This window comes from Mustela lutreola, chromosome 7 (genome assembly GCF_030435805.1).
Source record: "Mustela lutreola isolate mMusLut2 chromosome 7, mMusLut2.pri, whole genome shotgun sequence".
In the NCBI taxonomy this organism is placed as follows: domain Eukaryota; kingdom Metazoa; phylum Chordata; class Mammalia; order Carnivora; family Mustelidae; genus Mustela; species Mustela lutreola.
The window spans coordinates 88,743,375-88,761,923 of NC_081296.1; the positions used below are offsets into that span (position 1 = coordinate 88,743,375).

General features: G+C 39.1%; 1 protein-coding gene across 5 annotated transcripts in view; it reads left to right on the forward strand.

Moving 5' to 3' along the window:
* The window catches only part of AKAP6 (A-kinase anchoring protein 6), a 464,720-nt gene that overhangs the window by 176,648 nt on the left and 269,523 nt on the right, over positions 1-18,549 (forward strand). For all 5 annotated transcript variants that reach the window (XM_059181873.1, XM_059181872.1, XM_059181875.1 and 2 more), the window contains one exon: positions 11,481-11,732. In XM_059181873.1, coding sequence (XP_059037856.1) covers positions 11,481-11,732 — 252 coding nt within the window. The remainder of the gene's footprint in view (positions 1-11,480; positions 11,733-18,549) is intronic.

Here is an 18,549-nt window from a genome sequence, read left to right on the forward strand (position 1 = left end):
AAAAAAAGAGTATATAACCTGGCATGCTTAGCATCGGAGTGCACATAATGGTGCAGTTTCTTGGATACGTTGTTGATTGCTTCCTTCATGATTTTTGTCTTACGCATATTCTCTGATAGTCTGCAGAGGCAAGAAGGCTCTCAGAGAATGCCTTCTAAAACCAAAACATCTTTCCTTTCCCAGAGAACCAGTGGTGATGTGGTTCTCAGTCATATTTTTATTGAGGTTCCTTCCCCCTTTTAGAAAGACCTTGAAGATGATAAAGGAACTTACAAAATCCTCAGACATTTCATCTATGTAATGTGAACTGTGGTGAATATGAGACTAGGGTATATTTTCTGTTCTTTCACAGATTAGTTAAAGATAAACCAAAGGCAACCCTGCTCTCTTCTACAGTAACAAATGCCTTTGGTTAAGTGTCTTCATAAGTGCCTGACCAAGTCATTCGTTCAGGGCTAGTATTAGTAGTAGTATTAGGGTAATATTAGTATTATTATCCTGAAACTATCATATGAGTGATATGAGATAAAATGAATGAGTAATTATGGGTTCTTCCAATCCCATCACTCCTGGTTCTTGAGAACCAGGATTCTTGGTGTGGAAGAAAGGAGAGACTGATGAAAATGTTAGATGAGACCACTGTAGTCATGAATTTGAATTGGAAATATCAGTTATGAACTCACAAGGTGTTTTATTTTTAAATATGATATTTTCTGTCTCTGTTCATTAAAAAGACTTACAAACAATGGCTAATCCAGTAGTAATGAGCATCCCTATTACCCAGACGGTAGTCTGAAAAAACTTTTCCCATTGAAAGAAAGCAAGGTTTTTTAAAAGAATGGCTGATTTTAAGTCTGGAAATATACAAGATGAGTGAGGAAGCTATCGAAAACTGGAATAGTCAAATCGAAGGGGATCCTACTGGCTAATAATGGACAGTTTGAGGTTCAGTAAGATTAACCATTGGAATGGATCAAAACTCATCACATATGTCTAAGTCAATAAGTAGTTGATATTAAGTAAACCAAATGGTTGCTTACCTTCTGATTTGACAGAAAAGCAGTTCATTACCTTGAAAACTGGGTTAAGAATTAAGAGTTTATCTTTGACTTTCTTTTATGAATTGTATCATTGTAAATAAATAGTTGATAAAGTTATTCCAGCCATTAAATGAAAACAAAATGATAGAATGTCATCATTCTATAATGTATTAATAGACTTAACTACAGAGCACCAACTATCAGAACAGTGGATATCATCAACTGTCAAAAAAGAACAAAACCAAAAGTAAAAGCATAACATAACAGTACTTAAAGAAATTGAACCAAAAACTAATTAAGCCTCAAGATTCAGCTGCCAGTTTGTAGGACATAAAGAGGACAGAGGAACCAACATGATGACTGCAATCAACAAATCCTAATTAGGGGAAACTCTGCAGATATAATGCCCCAGGATCCTCAACCGATAAATTGTATGAAAAAGGAATATAGATGGAATCTGTAGATTTAAAGACTTAATGGTCATAGCAAGTGAAAAACTGAGCAAAAGGAAGTTATAGTATCAATGAGTGCATACTTTACTTGGGTAATGAAACCAGAATGAGATGCAAGAAAGTGATTACTATGCAAGTCAGGATAATGGTCACTTTTGCAGGGAAAGAGGGTTTTATGATTAGGAAGAGGCACATGGCTAGAAAATTTTTGACCCGGATATTTATTACAAGGATGTTTGTCTCATAATAATAATTGAGTAAGCTATATATTTTTGTGTGATTTCTCATGTCTGTTTCATTCTGTATTATAAGTGTAAAACAACAGGGGGGAAAAAGCATGTTAAACAAATCTACAACCCTGATACTGTCCTCAAGTGTATCACAATGTTGTCAGCAGTGGGTAAATAAAACTGTGCAAAATCATATTCTGGGGCAAAAGGAATGTAAGTTGTGCTGTAGATACATCTGGATAATGTCAGAGACAGGCTATCTTTCTAGGTGCTGGGAGGTTTGTTTTTTTATAGTTATGCACGGAGTTCCACTTTCAGTGCTGGTCAGCCTGGCCAGATGATCTGTATCTGGCTCAGTGTTTTTCAGCGTGTGGTGCCGAGAACACTGGCATTATGGCCATTGCATGCTTAAGAGAGTGCAGATCTCTTGGTTGCAGATCTCTTGGTTCCATCTCTCTTCAAAGGAGTAGCCCCAGAATCTACATTATTAACAAGCACACTGCACGGTAAGAGCCACCACTAATTTCTTGGTCCATTTCTAACCTGAAATCACTTGTATAAAGATGTGGGAAGTATAGAGTCAAGACCATAGCTGTGGTTTTTGTTAGTGAATGTGCTTAGATGTTGAACCTTTATCTAGCTGAGCCATGTAGAACAGTGTGAGTGTGAGTGTGTCTGAGCAATAGCCCAGTTAGAAAACCATTTTCTCTGGGGTGCCTAGGTGGTTCAGTCGCTTAAGCAACCACCTCTTGATTTCAGCTCACGTCATGATCTCAGGGTCATGTTCTCACAGTCGTGAAGTCAAGTCCCAGGTTGGGCTCTGTGCCCAACAGGGAGTCTGCTTGGGGTTTTTTTTCCCCTCTGCCCCCACCCCACTCGTGCTTGTATTCTCTCTCTCAAATAAATGCATCTTTACAAACAAAACAAAACAAAATCCATTTTCTCCAAAGTGCAACAGCAATTGTCAATTTGCTTATCTTTTTGCTCAGGGTTTTTTCCCTCTCACATAATGAGAGCCCAGGATTAGGAACTCAAAATGATATTTCAATCAATGAATCCTCTGAAGTTTTTAAGCAACAGTTTTAACAACAATAACAAAAAATTCAAATTATGAGAAGAACAATCCAGATTTGGATCTGGGCAGGTGTGGCCAGACAGAATGCCCAGCTGGTCCTTTCTCACTTGAAGGCAAAGTAGACTTTCCGAGTGTGAAAGTGGAAGGGTGAAGGCTTCCAAACCTGTATTTAGCATCTTCATCCTCTCCTTCCTCTCATAGCCTTTACTTTGCCAAACCTATATGCTTTTTCAGCAGCTCAGCTAATCAGCACAACTGGCATCCAATGGGAGCTGCTTTCTTCTGCCAACTGAGTGCCAATTACTGTGAATGCACTTAAGAGAGGAACCTAGACTAGTGCTTGCTTTATAGGGATTTCTGTTTGCTTTGGGGAACACAGTATTTTCTTCAATTGGCAGTGTGGCACCATAGACACAGAGACAACTGAGGCACGTTTCCTGCATTCAGACAGGTACAGACTGATCAGGGAGATGGATGAGTTGTAGCTAATGATAGCAGCAAAGTCATTTGCACATAAATAATTTAATTTCAGTCCTCACACTTTCCAGATTTTAGCAATTAAAGGGATAACCGTTACTTCTAACCATAGAGTTCTTAAAACTTTGGAGAGAGGTATGTACTGTGATGATCATAAAAAGTCTCAACATCTCTCCTGGCCTCCCATTTCAGTCATTTTCAATATGACAAATTAGAAATTAGGACCATTAGGATGGTATATTTTCTCAAGGAAGGAAAAAAAAAAGCAGGGAGCAGTCGACTAATTGGGGGACCTTGGGATCATGACCCGAGCCAAAGACAGAGGCTTATTAACCCACTGAGCCACCCAGGTGCCCTGAAAACTTTTTTTTTTAATGTAATTTATGTTTTTCTAAATGTAATGGTATGCACTGGTTAAGCTGAGGGTTTGAGATTTTTGAAACTGTGATAGGAAAACAATGGGAGTGGAAAGAGGCCTGACTGTCCTTTAAAAAGCAGACTTTAATTCACAGTTTCTTAATTCACAGTTTCTTAGAAAAACCATTTGAATGTGTCCCGCAGTTACACAAATATAAGTCAAGAATGTTTTGAGAGAAATATTAAAATTTTTAGGAAAAGAAAAAGACATTATTTGGGGTTTTAGATGAATGGAGAAATGCCTACTGATTACTGTTTTTTTTTTTTTTTTTTTCCCATGGAGAGGCAGTCTGGAGGTATTGGGGGGATTTTCTGTGTTTTCTCACTTAGGGATTGCATGTGGGGAAGCAAGAAGCGGAGAGAAGGGGAAGGATTGTATTTATGGGACTTCAGGAAACTGAGGTGCCAAGTGTTGTTTTAGTACCTGGGTGAGAGGTGCCGGCTAGTTCGTCGGTAGAGCATGAGACTCTTAGTACCTGGATGAGGAAGTTGCAGGAGGGGTGGGTTTCCCTCCAAATACACACAGCCTGGGGATGGGCGGTTTGGGCCACTTTGGAAGAATGCTGATCCATGGATACTTGTCATTTCACAAGAAAACCTGGATGTTTCAAGAATGATGGAGAACGGGCATGGTGGCCTTAGGATGAGACAGCAAACAGATCCTCTCCCAGGGACAAGCAGCAGGCGCAAAGCAATTAGAGCACTCATAGGAAGGGTGCCCTCCTCTCTATCACAAGCTGGTGAAGACTGAGTATACTGGTTAAACACATAACAGCACTGTCTCTGTCTAGAAAAAATAAATTACAGCTGAAAAATATACAACAATCCTACAAACAAGAAAGAAAGAAAGAAAGAAAGAAAGAAGGAAAGAAAAGGCACCTCTCTCACATAAACACACAACTAAATTAAAAGAAAAAATGCCCAACTGGCTTGAGTTTATTTGTGAACAGTGTCAGGTCAGTGTTTGTATGAACGGCCTCAGTAACTGTGGAAGATTCCTGTTTCAAAAGACAGGCAGCAGCAGCTGCAATTTTTTTTAAACTAATCTTTTTAAAACGATTTAATTTATTTATTTGTCACAGAGAGAGAGATCACAAGTAGGCAGAGAGGTGGGTAGAGAGAGAGAGGGGGAAGCAGGCTCCCTGCTGAACAGAGAGCCGGATGCGGGGTTCAATCCCAGGACCCTGAGACCATGACCTGGGCCAAAGGCAGAGGCTTAACCCACTGAGCCACCCAGATACCCTGCAGCTGCAGGGTGTGTCTGACCACAATGTGTCAGAGAGGTCGAGCAAAGTGGGCAGTTGGCAGCATAATGTATTCAGTGCATATTATGTTGCAAATGATTGTGAACACCACAGAGGCTACACTGCTTTATGAGAATTAAAGCAAAATGGAGACCATCACTTTCCCACATGAACACAGAAATGTCTAAGGAAAAAGTCTTATGCAACTTTGAAGATATGTTGTTAATCACTGCCATTTGCTTTAATTCACTTTGAGATGGGCTCCAGATTATCCTCATTTTCTTTAAGGATAATACTTATTAGAAAATAATGTGGAGGTTGTAGCATCAGGTATAATGATAGTAGTGCCATGACCTTATGACTGTGCTCTTGTTATTTCCAAGCTCTGAAGGGAATATGTGACCCAAAACTAATTTTTATATGCATTTTACCAAGAGACTATAAACTGGTTTTCTTATCTTTAAAATTATCATCCAGAAAAATTGACTTTGTTTTTTTTTTTTAATGTGCAATTTTACAAATTTTAACCCTTGTGTAGATTTGTCTAACCATATCCACACTCAGGATACAGAACAATTCCATCACCCCAGAAAACATTACTTGTGCTATCTGTCATCAGTCTATAGTCATGCCCTCCCCAACCCCGCTTGGCAACCACTGATCTGTTGATCATTACTATGATTTTCTTTTGAGAATGTTGTGTAAATGGAATTATATAGCATTTAACCTTTTGAGACTGGCTTCTTTCACTTAGCATAATGCCTTTGAGATTTTAGAAATTGTTACATGTATTATTAGATCTTCCCCCCCATTTGTTGTATATTATGTGGATGTACTGTAGTTTGTTTATCCATTTACTCACTGAAAGATGTTTAGGTTTTGGTAATTATGAGTAGCTTCTTTTCATTTGTGAATGTGCCTGAGTTTTTATTTCTTTAAGGTGAGCACTCAGGAGTGAGACAGCTGGGTCCTATGGTAGTATATGTCTGACTTCATAAGAAACTGCTAAACTGTTTTCCAGAGTGACTATACCATTTTGCATTTCATTAGCAGTGTAGGAGAGTTACAGTTGTTCTAGAACTTCTCAGCACTTGGTATTATTGTAAATTTTTTATTCTGGCCATTTTGATAGGTATATACAGGTATCTCATTGTAGTTGTAATTTGCATTTCTCTAATGGTTAATGAGGCTGAAAGTTTTTTCATGTGCTTTTCTTTTTTTAAGCATCATTATTCCCATTTAGGTAAAGTGTTTAAGTCTTTTGCCCATTATATAATTAGATTAGTTGTTTTCTTACTGTTGAGGTTTGAATATTCTTTATATACAATAGTTCTTCCTTTCAGTGATCAGCTGAAGTCTGAAAGCAGAAGATCCTCCTTCTGATGTATTGTCAAGAGGTCAATAGTAGCCTGACTACATCACACTACCTGTGTCATTAGCTCACTTCATCTTATCACATAGGTGTCTTATCACCTCACATCATAGGAAGACAAAGAGTGAGAGCTGTGCAATAAGATATTTTGAGAAAGAAAGAGACCATATTCATATAACTTTTATTACAGTATGTTGTTAAAATTATTCTATTTTACTATTATTGTTAATTTCTTACTGTACCTAATTTATAAATTAAACTCTATCAAAGGAATGTGTGTACAGGAAAACCCATAGTATATATAGAGTCTGGTACTATCTTTTGCTTCCGGCATCCACTGGGTTCTTAGAACATATCTCCCAAAGATCAGAGGGAGCTACAATATTCTGGATATAAATCCTTTATTGGATATGTGATTTGCAAATATTTTCCTGGTAACTTTTCCTTAAAAATATCTTTCACAGAGTTAAATTTTGATGAAATCAATTTTTTTTTTCTTTTTTGGGTTGTGTATAATATGCTATGACTAAGAAAAATCAGTGCCAAACCTCAGATCCATATTTAGGGAGACCACATTGACACCTGCCACTCCCTGGAATGTTCCTCTCTGCCTCATCATCCTAGTTTGTCTCCTTTAAGACTCAAACTTTATTTCCTTAGGAAAGCGTTCTTGCCACTTTCCTGTTTGGTTCCATGGGCACAGTAATTTTCTCCTCATTTGTGTTCTCTCTGTGAACGCTTATCTTCCCAATTATGATTTCTGGTTACATGCCCCTTCCTACCAGGTAGGGAACTCCACAAAGGTGGGGGGTCAACTTTGTATCCCCCATGCATGGATTAGTACATAGTGGGTATGTACTAATGTTCATACTATCTGAATCTCCATTCTTGAACCTGGAAGGATTGTTTCTTTTTGTGTTCCTAAAAACCTGTGCATCTAAAGCTACTAAATTTGTTTCTAGTATGTAGCACTGCCATGCTCAAAAGTTTGTTATACACTGAGCACTTCAAACATGTGAGTTGAATCTAGTTTCCAGTTGCTTCTGCTGGAGTCACATGTGCAATCAAGGCTTATATGCAACAGTTGGATTCTGGTTCAGCCCTCCACCAATCTCCCCCCATATCCCCCCCTCCCCGCCCCGGCCATGCTTCCACTCACCTTGTTAATCTAATGCCCACAGAGCCTCCAACAGGTCAGAGCTCTCAGAGCCTATTAATTCCAAACAGCTTCTGCTGGGAGGTAGCCATTGGGCAAATCCTTTTTAAACATCTCTAATAGCTATCTGAATTAAAATAAACAGAATGTCCATAATCTTCAGCTTCTGTTGTATAAATATACAACAAGCTGAAAGTAGTTAAGAGGCTAAGCCTCAGAAACTTCAAACTGAAAATTCTTTAAATATTTGGTTGACTTTTATATAGAAGGACTGGGAAAAGCAGATTTTTATATTACTAAAGAGTATGTATAGATTCAGAATCACTCAGTTATTTCTCTAAACAAACCTCTCACCGACTGTTCTAAATACAGTTCTATGTTTGGGGGTATGCACACGGTTATGTGTATATATGTATATGTATATATATACGCACATACACAACTTACACATATCTCTGCAGTTCTTGTTCTGCAGTTTGTGTGTGCCTGTGATTTTGTCAAACCAGACACCTGGTAGCCAAGTAGAGGGCATAAACATAATTAAATAAATGAGCAGACCCCAGAAGTTTGCACCATGCCATGCATTGTTTAGTTTCAGAATTTCAGCAGAGACTGCACGTGCACATTGCCAAAATACTCACTAGAGGGAGGTCAGCTCTCGTGGGGAGAGCCCATCTGCTTCTGTAGGAACAAGGCCAATTTATATTTCACAGATACGTCAGGAGAAGGGTGTAAAAACCTTAGCTGGCACCACTGATGCTTTAGTACCCCTGGATAGTGGCCTGGCCATCTTGACCCACAACCTGGCTCTGACTAAGTTCCTGCATTCACAATGGAGGAGCCAAATTATGTGTAGGAAGAGTGATGGCATGTAGTTTTCATGGTGCCAAGATTATATGTAACATATTGTATGGGAGGGTGGGAATGGTGTGGTTGAGAAATGCCTATTTGAGTATTCAGAGCAGGAGGCATAAAAGTTACCCACCCCTTTTCTTCTCCTAGGTATATAATGTATTCTGCATCTGCAGGATCATAGTAGGACCCAGGAAATGGATACCAACAAATCCAAATTATGAAATCAAGAGTGTGAGGAAGTGGAAAACACTGCCAAGGGAGTGGCTGAAGGGATCATCGTCGAGGCTGTGCTAGGAGGAGGGTGATATGGTAGAAAAATCTGGTGGCCCAGATGGGATTGAAGAGCACTGGGGCACCTGGGTGGCTTGGTTGGTTGAGTGTCTGCCTTTGGATCAGGTCATGATTCCAGTGTCCTGGAATCGAGCCCCACATCGGACTCCCTGCTCAGTGGGGAGTCTGCTTCTTCTTCTCCCTCTGTCCCCTTCTTGCCCCTGCCTGTGATCTCTCTCTCTCCGTGTCAAATAAATAAATAAAATCTTTAAAAAAAGGGGCGGCACCTGGAGTGGGAGAATGAGAGTGAAAAAGTCGGACAAAGAGAGGTTGGTGGCATGGGGAACTTTCTGATATTGTTCCACAGGTGAAGTGATGACAAGGTTCCAAGTAGAGCTATGACAGAGAGTTATCCAAGTGGAATAGGTATGAAGGTCTTAAGGATTGTGGAATAAAGGACATTTGAGGCTAGGGTATTCATTGGCTCATCAGTGTGAATATTGAAGTTACCCAAGTTAATGGTCTTCTCGGTATGGAGAGGAAAGCTGAGCTACTGCAGTCTTCAGTGTGGAGGAGTGAAAGAGAAGAATAGTAATGAAGAAGGAAGTCGGGAAGGCGTAGCAGACAGCAGGCACCTAGTGAAAACAAAGGGTGTTAGTATGAGAACAGAAGAAAAATGATCCAAAAGTGGTAAAGAAGTAGTGAGGCTTGCCCTGCCCCTATCAGCCCTCTGCTCCCCATCTCTCAGGGGAGGGCTGGGAGAATGAACAGCCTTCAATGGGAGGGCAGTGGGGGAAGCAGGAACCTTGGACAGAGTCAGATTTGGGTAGAGCTGGAGATAGATGTATTATTCTGTGACAAAGTATAGTGTTTATTTTTTTGTTTGTTTTACAATGGAATGGAAATACTAGCCAGGAAAGTACAGAGAATTTGGAAGAGATCAGCAGTGGGAGGAAGAGAGTTTCCCAAAGTTTCGCAGAACTGAGCATCCTAAGAGGGTTAAGGACACAGGACATCTGCTTTGGGGTGGCGGTCAAGGTATCAGGAATAAACGGTGTAGGGGACAAATGGAGGAGATGCTCCAAGCAGGCATCCGTTGAGGCCCAGGCAATCTGGAATATATGATGATAGCTGTGGAGGCCCACTGTCATGTGCCAAAGGCAGCAGAGATGGGCTAATCCAGCTGCGAGTGGTTCCCATGAACTGGCTGATAAGGGAATATGATTTTTGTCCCAAAATCATATGCTCATGGGCTACATTTGTAAGAACTTTACCTAACTAGGACTCCAACACCTCTTTAAACTTTTAACCTACATCAAATTATTATCATCAACTTATGTAACTATCACCAATTAGTTCTTGGGTTTTAAGAAATATTATTGCAACATTTATTGAAATTATACGTAATTACTAAAAATTCAGCACAACTTTCCATCATTCTTCAATAGATTTTTATTTTTGGCCTACTGCTGCACAGTAAATACAGATTCCATTTTAGTTCTTCTCTTAGAAACAAGTAATTGAATTATATGAAATTGAAAGGTTATGTTTCCAGCACAGAGTGAGTTTGGATACTCTTGATAGGACTCAGACCTCAAATGTTATCCTAAAATTTTAGCCTTAACAAAAATCATTATAATAAAAGCTCCATTTAAAAAAAATCACTGATGCATAACTGAAAATGAATCGCTGAGTGCTTTTAGCTGACATGTACATCCCTTTGATGCTTAATGGACTCAAATTGCTCTACTAAATATTACCATCAGTGCTACCCATTTCATGCTAGGGCCTCTGACAGCACAGTGGGTATTTGGGAAATTGTAAGGACAAGTGACATATCAGACACCACATCTGCCTACCTAATAGTATATGTGGAGGAGATTGAAACTTTGATGTAGTAATGTTTTTGTTTAAAGTGTCCAGGTCTTAAAAACAAAACTGTATTTTTGTCTTTTTTGTCCTTGGGGTTTTTCTGGCTTTCTTTCTCAAGAGTAATTCTGTCAGACCTATAGATGTAGAGAACAAATTGAGGGTTTCCAGAGGGAAGGTGGGGAGGGAGGAAAGGTCAAAGGAAGGAAGGTGAGTGGGAGATACAGACTTGCAGTTAGGGAATGAATCAGTGTCACACGGATAAAAGGCATAGCTTAGGGAGCATAGTCAGTGACATTGCAGTAGTGCTGTATGGTGACAGATGGTACCTGCACTTGCATGTACCATCACAGCATAGCATATAGGAAGTTGAATCACTATGTCGTGTGCCTGAAACCAATGTAATACTGTATGTCAACTATTCTCCAATAAAAGAGTGATTGTGATTATAAATTATGGGTTGAAATTTAAGTATTCCTTATGAATAAATATTAAACTCTGTTATTGTGGGAATGTGACAGTTGTCTCTTGCACCAAAGAGCCCATGGCTCACTGAGAATGGTTGGGAGTTCCCATGAAGCTCAGGTTCCAGCCCATCTTTCTTCCTGCTCTGGGTCTGGAGGATGTCTCTATCCTGAGATATTGTGTGCTCAGTGGGACTCACCACTAGCCCAGAAAACAGCTGTTGGCTCCCTTGCAAATAAAAAATGAAGAGAATAGAGTGGGTTTGTGAGGCGACCTCTTACCTTGGCTAAACTTTCAAAGTGAAATCTGAAAGAATAGTAGCATTTTGGGGGTCTAGAGAAAGATTGGTTTACCTATGTGTGCTAAAGGGCCAGTGCCCAGGAATGTGGCCTGCCACTCTGCATCTGATCTAAAACAAAGGCAAGTTATCCAGCATGTGGTCTGCCTGACCTGTGGGCCCTAACTGGTGTCAAGTGAAGGAGTGACTCCCCACCGCCACACCCCGTTCCTAGAATAGGGCTGAACAGTCTTCATAGATTCTGCATTTCTTTCCTGCAGGACATTTGTGAAGATATTTCAGATCACGTGGAGCAAATCCATGCGCTCCTGGAAACAGAGTTTTCCCTGAAGCTGCTGTCCTACTCTGTCAACGTGATTGTGGACATCCACGCTGTGCAGCTCCTCTGGCACCAGCTCCGAGTCTCTGTGCTGGTTCTGCGGGAGCGGATTTTGCAGGGTCTGCAGGACGCCAATGGCAACTACACCAGGCAGACGGACATTCTGCAGGCTTTCTCCGAAGAGACAAATGAGGTGGGTGTTTGAAGCCAAGTAATGTGTTATCAGATGTGACCATTGGAGAGTGTTTTCAGTTCAGAGGTGGGGGATAGGAATTCTTTGTAGGTACATAATCAGGACCTGAACTGGGCTCTGAATCTAGGGATAGTGACCGAAGGCTAGGGCACTTCTAACTTGAATAAAACTTTAGACGAAGTTAATTCACACCAGATAGTTTGCCCATAGTGGTTCGTGCTAACCTGGCTTCTTGCTCCCTAAAGTTATTTGATAAATATTTATTGAGCACTTACTATGGCTAGGCATTAGGTGCTAACAATCTCAGAGTGACCAAAATGTGGTCTTTGACTTCAAGGAGCCTAGTGCCTAAGAAGGACAAAAGCACAGACATTAAGGGCAGATTGTGATGATGCCACTGGAGGTCAGGGAAGGGGCACCTAACTTAGACAGGAAAGCTTTTCCAGAGGTGAGTCCAACCTGGGATGTGAAGGAGAAGCAGGATTAGACTGGGTAATAGAGGTTCTAGACAGAAGGAATGGTATCTCATCAAAGATCCAGAAGTAAGACAATGACCGGTTCAGAGAGCTGTAGACAATACTGGAGCCAAAAGTTCCAGGCACCAGGATTTGAACTAATAGGTAAGCAGAGGTCAGATTATGAAGATGAAAAGTCCTATTAGAAGAATTGGACTTTATTTTAGGGACAACAGGAGAGTTTGTTGGGGATTTAACATGATTAAATTCATACTTTGAAAAAAATCATTCTGGATGCGATGAGTCATATGAGCTTCAGCCAATGTATTTGGGTTTTTTGTACTCATATGAAAAGTAGCTTGAGGGACGCCTGGGTGGCTCAGTTGGTTAAGCAGCTGCCTTCGGCTCAGGTCATGATCCCAGCGTCCTGGGATCGAGTCCCACATCGGGCTCCTTGCTCGGCAGGGAGCCTGCTTCTCCCTCTGCCTCTGCCTGTCATTCTGTCTGCCTGTGCTCGCTCTCTCCCCCACCCTCTTTCTCATAAATAAATAAAATCTTTAAAAAAAAAAAGTAGTTTGAAAAGTTTGTTATTGTCACTTTTGATTCAGGGCTTAAGAATGAACACTGTGGGGGTACCTGGGGGACTCAGTCAATTAAGCATCCGACTCTTGATTTCAGCTCAGGTCATAATCTTGAGGTCGTGAGACTGAGCCTTGTGTCAGGCTCCACACCCAGCAGGGAGTCTGCTTTTCCCTCTTCCTCTCACTTTACACCTCCCTCCCACCCCCACTTGCACTCTCTCTCTCCCTCTCTTCAATAAATAAATAAGTAAATAGATAAATAAATAAAATCTTAAAAAAATGAACACAATGAATCTGAATCCAAATGAACTCTCCTAATCCCACATAAAACTGGCATATATAGGAGCAAATCATTGTGCTAAGCAAGAGCTGTGTGTGTGTGTGTGTGTGTGTGTGTGTGTGTGGTCCCTTGGCTCTTAACATCCACATTAGTGCCCTACCCTTGGTTTTGTGGAAAATATATATTGTAGAAGTTTGTAAGACACTTACATAAATAAGTAAGATTAAAAGACCTTATAATGAGTGTTGCATAATTCAGTATTAATTAATGTTTCAGTGGTTCCAACATTTTCAGCAACACAAAACAAATCTATGCCTATTTTCATAAATGATTTATACTTGTTGATTGTTGTTTTCATAATAATGATGCTCTTGCTGTAACAAATTCCCCACAGGCCCTGGAAGTTTATGAGAATCAAAATCCACCGGGCTCACTTCTAGCTTTATGCTCTTTGTTTTCATTCAGCTTTTCCTGTTCTTGTGGCAGTGAGGGAGGTGATACAAACTCTGTAGAGTCCTTTTTTAAGATCACCGAATGAGTACGTGGGTATGTGTGTTAGTGCCCAGATGCCATCCCTCCCAGATGGGATCCTTAAGAGAGGTCTTGACTGGGCCTCTTGTGGTCCTGGGAGACTACAGAGAATCCCAGACTAACTCTGCCCTAAATGTGGTATTCATGAGGTGTACACCAATGAGCTAGAGATGAGAATTGGGAAAGATTGATCTACATTCGGAAGCACTCCTTCTTTAGCTAGCTACCTGCCATCCCTAATCTATACAAATTTTTGTTGTTGTTATTGTTCCTCCTTATGTGTCCTGCTGGCTCTGTCCAACATCCAGCTTTGATCAGTCATCAGATCTACCCACTTTCTATTCCTAGAGGGGGGCATATGAAATCATTGGATTAAACTAGTTCATTTTATATATTTATTCATTAAATAAACATTTACTTATCACTAACTCTTTGTTGTAGAGCAGGAGCTATAACAGTATGTTAGGGCTTATTGTTATCACCGTTGTTGTTTTGTGAAATACATTCATCATGTACTGATTTGAACTTGGGTCATTCAAGAGAGCAGCCCAGGTAACAGTGAAAAGCCACTGAGGCTAACTAATTGTCACTGGCCACTGCTTTATGTTTCGAGTTTACATTAGTGTCCATGATGGGTTTCACAGTGTGAGCTCAACCGTTATTTACAGATTTGATTGGAAATAATTTTGTGCATTTTCATATTTGAAATTCTTTAGTTCTGTCCTAAATATGCAAGAATATGTTGTGTTTGGGGGTTAAAAAAAAAAAAGTAGGTTCTTAGCTGTCTACTTTGTGGATATTTTTCTATGAATTAGAGCACTGTTTCCATTACCAACCTTCCTAAAACTATAGAAATCAGATCCTATTTGTTTGTGCCTCTAGTGTGACTCCATGAGAACATTTCAAAAACTGCTTGGTTTTGTTTGTTTTGCCAGCAAGCACACTGGGATTGTGGAAAACAGGAAGGGAATTATGATAAAATTCTAAACTTTATCAGAACAAATTAAGGTAAAATAGATTTATAGAATGAAGAGGGAAATGGCATAAAACAGGCTGATAACCTGAAATAGTAGATGTCCTTCCAGTGAAAGTGAGCTCATTTTCTCTTTTTGTAAGTTAGTTGAGTTTCTGAACCGCATTAAAGAATAAGGAAAGTTGAGAAAGTGGCAAGTTCTCTCTCTTTCTGTCTTTGCAAAAACAAAATGCACAAGTTTCTTTTATTTAAATATGACACAGAACATATTTTTTAAGCAAATTAGCAAATGCTTTGCTAAAACAAAACCAACCAACTAAACAAAAAAATGGGCAAAGCTCAACATTGTGTGAAAAATGTGTTGTACTGAAATTTTTTATATTTCAGATACTTTGATAAATACTTTATATTTATTGTTTCAATTAGTGAGGAGGGTAAGAGATATTATAAATAGTTCTATTTTATGGATGGAAAAGCTGAATCTGAGAGAGGTTAAGTGACTACCTAAGGACATACATCCAGGAATAATTAAATTAAACAGAACAAACAAAACCATCTCTTAATCGAGCTTTGTTGTAATAGTAGGAATTCTTTCTTCCTTCTTTCCTCTCCCTTCCCTTCCTTCCTGCTTTCCTTTCTATCTCCCCTAAATACTTACCGATCTCCTACTATAAAGGCACTAGGCGTTCAAAGGTGATTAATCCATCTTAGGAATCGCCTTCACATTTTTTTTTTAGATCCTGAAAACAGTTCTAGGAGGTCGGAAGGGAAGGTGCTGTTGTTCTTACTTAACAGCTGATATTATTATGTCCATCTTACAGGTAATAGGGCTGAGGTTTAGAGAGGTAAAATGACACAGGAAGTGATAACTATAATATGAACACAAGAGCAAACAATGATTAAGGCTTACCACATACCAGATGGTGTGGTAAATAAGCACTTGACCCATACAATCCTTATACATTTGTCTTTTCAGAGCACGTACCTGAAGTACTTTGTGTTTTCATCTGTGAGCCTTTGTCATAGGTCCATTTATATCATGACAGAGTACATGCTAGATTAGAACTGGATGAGTGTTGGTACCAGATTAAAATCATCTCTATCTCCCACAGCACCTTATTTGTATCACTGTAAATAAAAATCTAATGAGTTGAATTGAATTAAATAATGCAGATAATCACTGCTTTAGGGACAGAAGAGGGAGATAAAATTTTAGGTTGGTGGGCTAGGATTTATCTTGGAAATTAATCATTTGGCTTATAGTTTTAGCCTGTAGAAAATGGAGATTCTTAAAAATAATTACTATAGTATAAATAAAACATTAAAATATTTTTGTGTATTTCCCCCTTGCCTATCAGAAGGTAAACTTTGCTTTGCTTTCCATTTCCCTCTCATTATTTGCTTCTCTCAGTCTATTGCTGCTCTCCAGAACATATTCAGAACAGTAGAATCCCAGCATGATAGGCCTAAAAGGAATCTGATCAAGAATCTAGTTCATGTGGTCTAAAAACTCAGGGGGCTTGTGGCATTCTGGTTAAGAGGTCTGTGATTGTATATGTTAGTAGTTGAAGAGCAACAAACACCATGTAATGAGATTAGGGGAGGAAGGGGTGAGGGGCATACAAAATTTTTTATTGTATGCATGATTAAAACAGTAAAATTCTATTTCCAACTGTCTTCTCAGTAACACTGAGTCAGTGTACAAAACTCATCTTGATGTAACAGTGGACACTGATAGAACTTTGGGGGCATTTTAATAGGGAGATCTTCATGTCTCTAAATTATGAATATTATCTCATATTTTTTGGTAGCAAAATGTAGTGTTAAAAAAAGAAAGATCTAAAGAAGACATTTGGAACTAGAGCTTCATTCAGTTAAGTTAATTATCGGTGAGGAACAAAGCAAAAATTTTGTTTCAAATTGGGGACATGGGGGAGAGTTTCCTTGATGTCTCGGAGAAGATTGAAACCAGCAATAAAGTGAATTAATTGCCATCTCCATAAAACATAAGCTTCATCTGAGAAACTGCTTCATAGCATATTAAATTGAGGTATATTTGTGTTGAGACATTGTTAGGCAGCCGTGACACAGCTAATAGCACTACACAATTAAATGTGATATTTCTCAAATAAAAAAGCACTACACGACATGCACTCTTCCCCACCTCTCTGCCCACCTGAGACTATTACTTCCATTCCTTAGAAAACTGGGACAGTGGTCCAGAGCAAAGCCATGGAGCTAAAAATATTAGTATTACTAAGCAATATTTTAAGAAATGAAACTCATTATTCATCTGCTCTGGGATACTTCAGAGAACCTTCTTTTTTAAAAATTGCCTCTGCATGCTGAAATCTAGAAAAAGTACTTTTGAAGAACGCTGTTAATAACAAACTGTGTTAAAAATAATGCCTGGGTGGATGCTTATCATTTGGTCCTTAGGATATGAAACGGATACGCTGTGTACTGTTCTTTGTTTGTTTTTCAGGGAGGGATTTTTTTCCACATTAAAAATGCAGTCTTATTAAAAATAGTTACCCCACGAGTGACAGTCAGCCATGCATGGAAATAGTTAGCCTTGTTGGGAACAGGATGGGAGAGGGTTCCCTTTGGGGCACCAGTATTTTTGAGTATGTTATTTTCTTTTCCAACCAAAGGACTGGCCAGGCAAGGGATCTTCAGGGGAAGATTTAGGAAAACCTGGCCATACCCTGTTATCTGAAATGTAGTCTCACACCATATGTTCATCTAATATCTTCTATTGAGTTCCAGTTATTTTCAAGTATAACAGTATTCCTGATCTTAGGGGTCTGGTGACCACCACAGTGAACACCAAATTCTTTCCCAGGGCTATAGAAACAGGTGACTGGCAGTTGTAGAGGCCTAATTTTTACCTGAACTCTCAAATTTCTTTTTCTCTACTCATCATAGAAACAGTTTGACTTAAAACCTCTTTCACCTTACTTAAGTAGCTGCAGTGCTATACTTTTATGATAAAAAATGATAGAAAATAATATAAATTTCAACTAGTTAGTAATTTATTTATTTATTGTTTTGGTTTTTGTTTTTCTTTTTCTATTATTATGTTCAGTTAGCTAACATATAGCACATCATTAGTTTTTTATGTAGAGTTCACGGTTCATTAGTTACGTGTGACAGCCAGTGCTCATCACAACACATGCCCTCCTTAATGCCCTAGTTAGATACCAACTTTTAATACCAACTTATGGGATAGCTTGAGAATTAAGCCATCATTTATAATACTAACTGTGTGAGGGGATAAGTTCTGAGTACTGGACAACCGAATTAAAAAATTTAAATAAATACAACCTGCTTTTCAATACGGTTTTCCATATTACTCTCTTAAAAATTGCATAAAGTGTGACTTTTGTTTGGCTGGCTCATTCCTTAGTGGTTTTGGCTTCTGAATTTATTCTTTAAAGTGTTTTGTCCCAGGTATGAAGCGTAAAAGCCACACAATTCCATTTAGGTAATTTTTATTGAGATTGGCAGTTAATACTGGTTTCCCATTTTTGTGCAGTGTAATTAAGCATAGGGATACCTCTCATTTTGATGAAAGTTGCCCCCTCAATATACTTGATTAGTAAAAGTAATAATATAATAAGTAATAAGAGTGAACATTCCATGAGCACATATTCACATACCAGACTTATGTCTTACATATATTATCTCCTTTAAGACCCACAACAGCTCTTGACAGGGCTTATCATTTGCTTTTTGCAAATGAAGGAAATGAGGTTTAGTGACATCAGCCTGCTGGCTCATGGTCACTTGGCTAATTACTGGAAGAGCCAGAATTTGACTCTGAAACTTGGGCTATTAATCACTAGAGTCAACTGAAACTGCATAATCAGGGCAAGAAATTACACGAACCATAGAGTTACATCCCAAAACGTCCTCACTCATGCATTCATTCATTTATTCAACAGATACATCTGTGATTGCTTACTCTATACACATCCCCATGCTAAATGTTGCA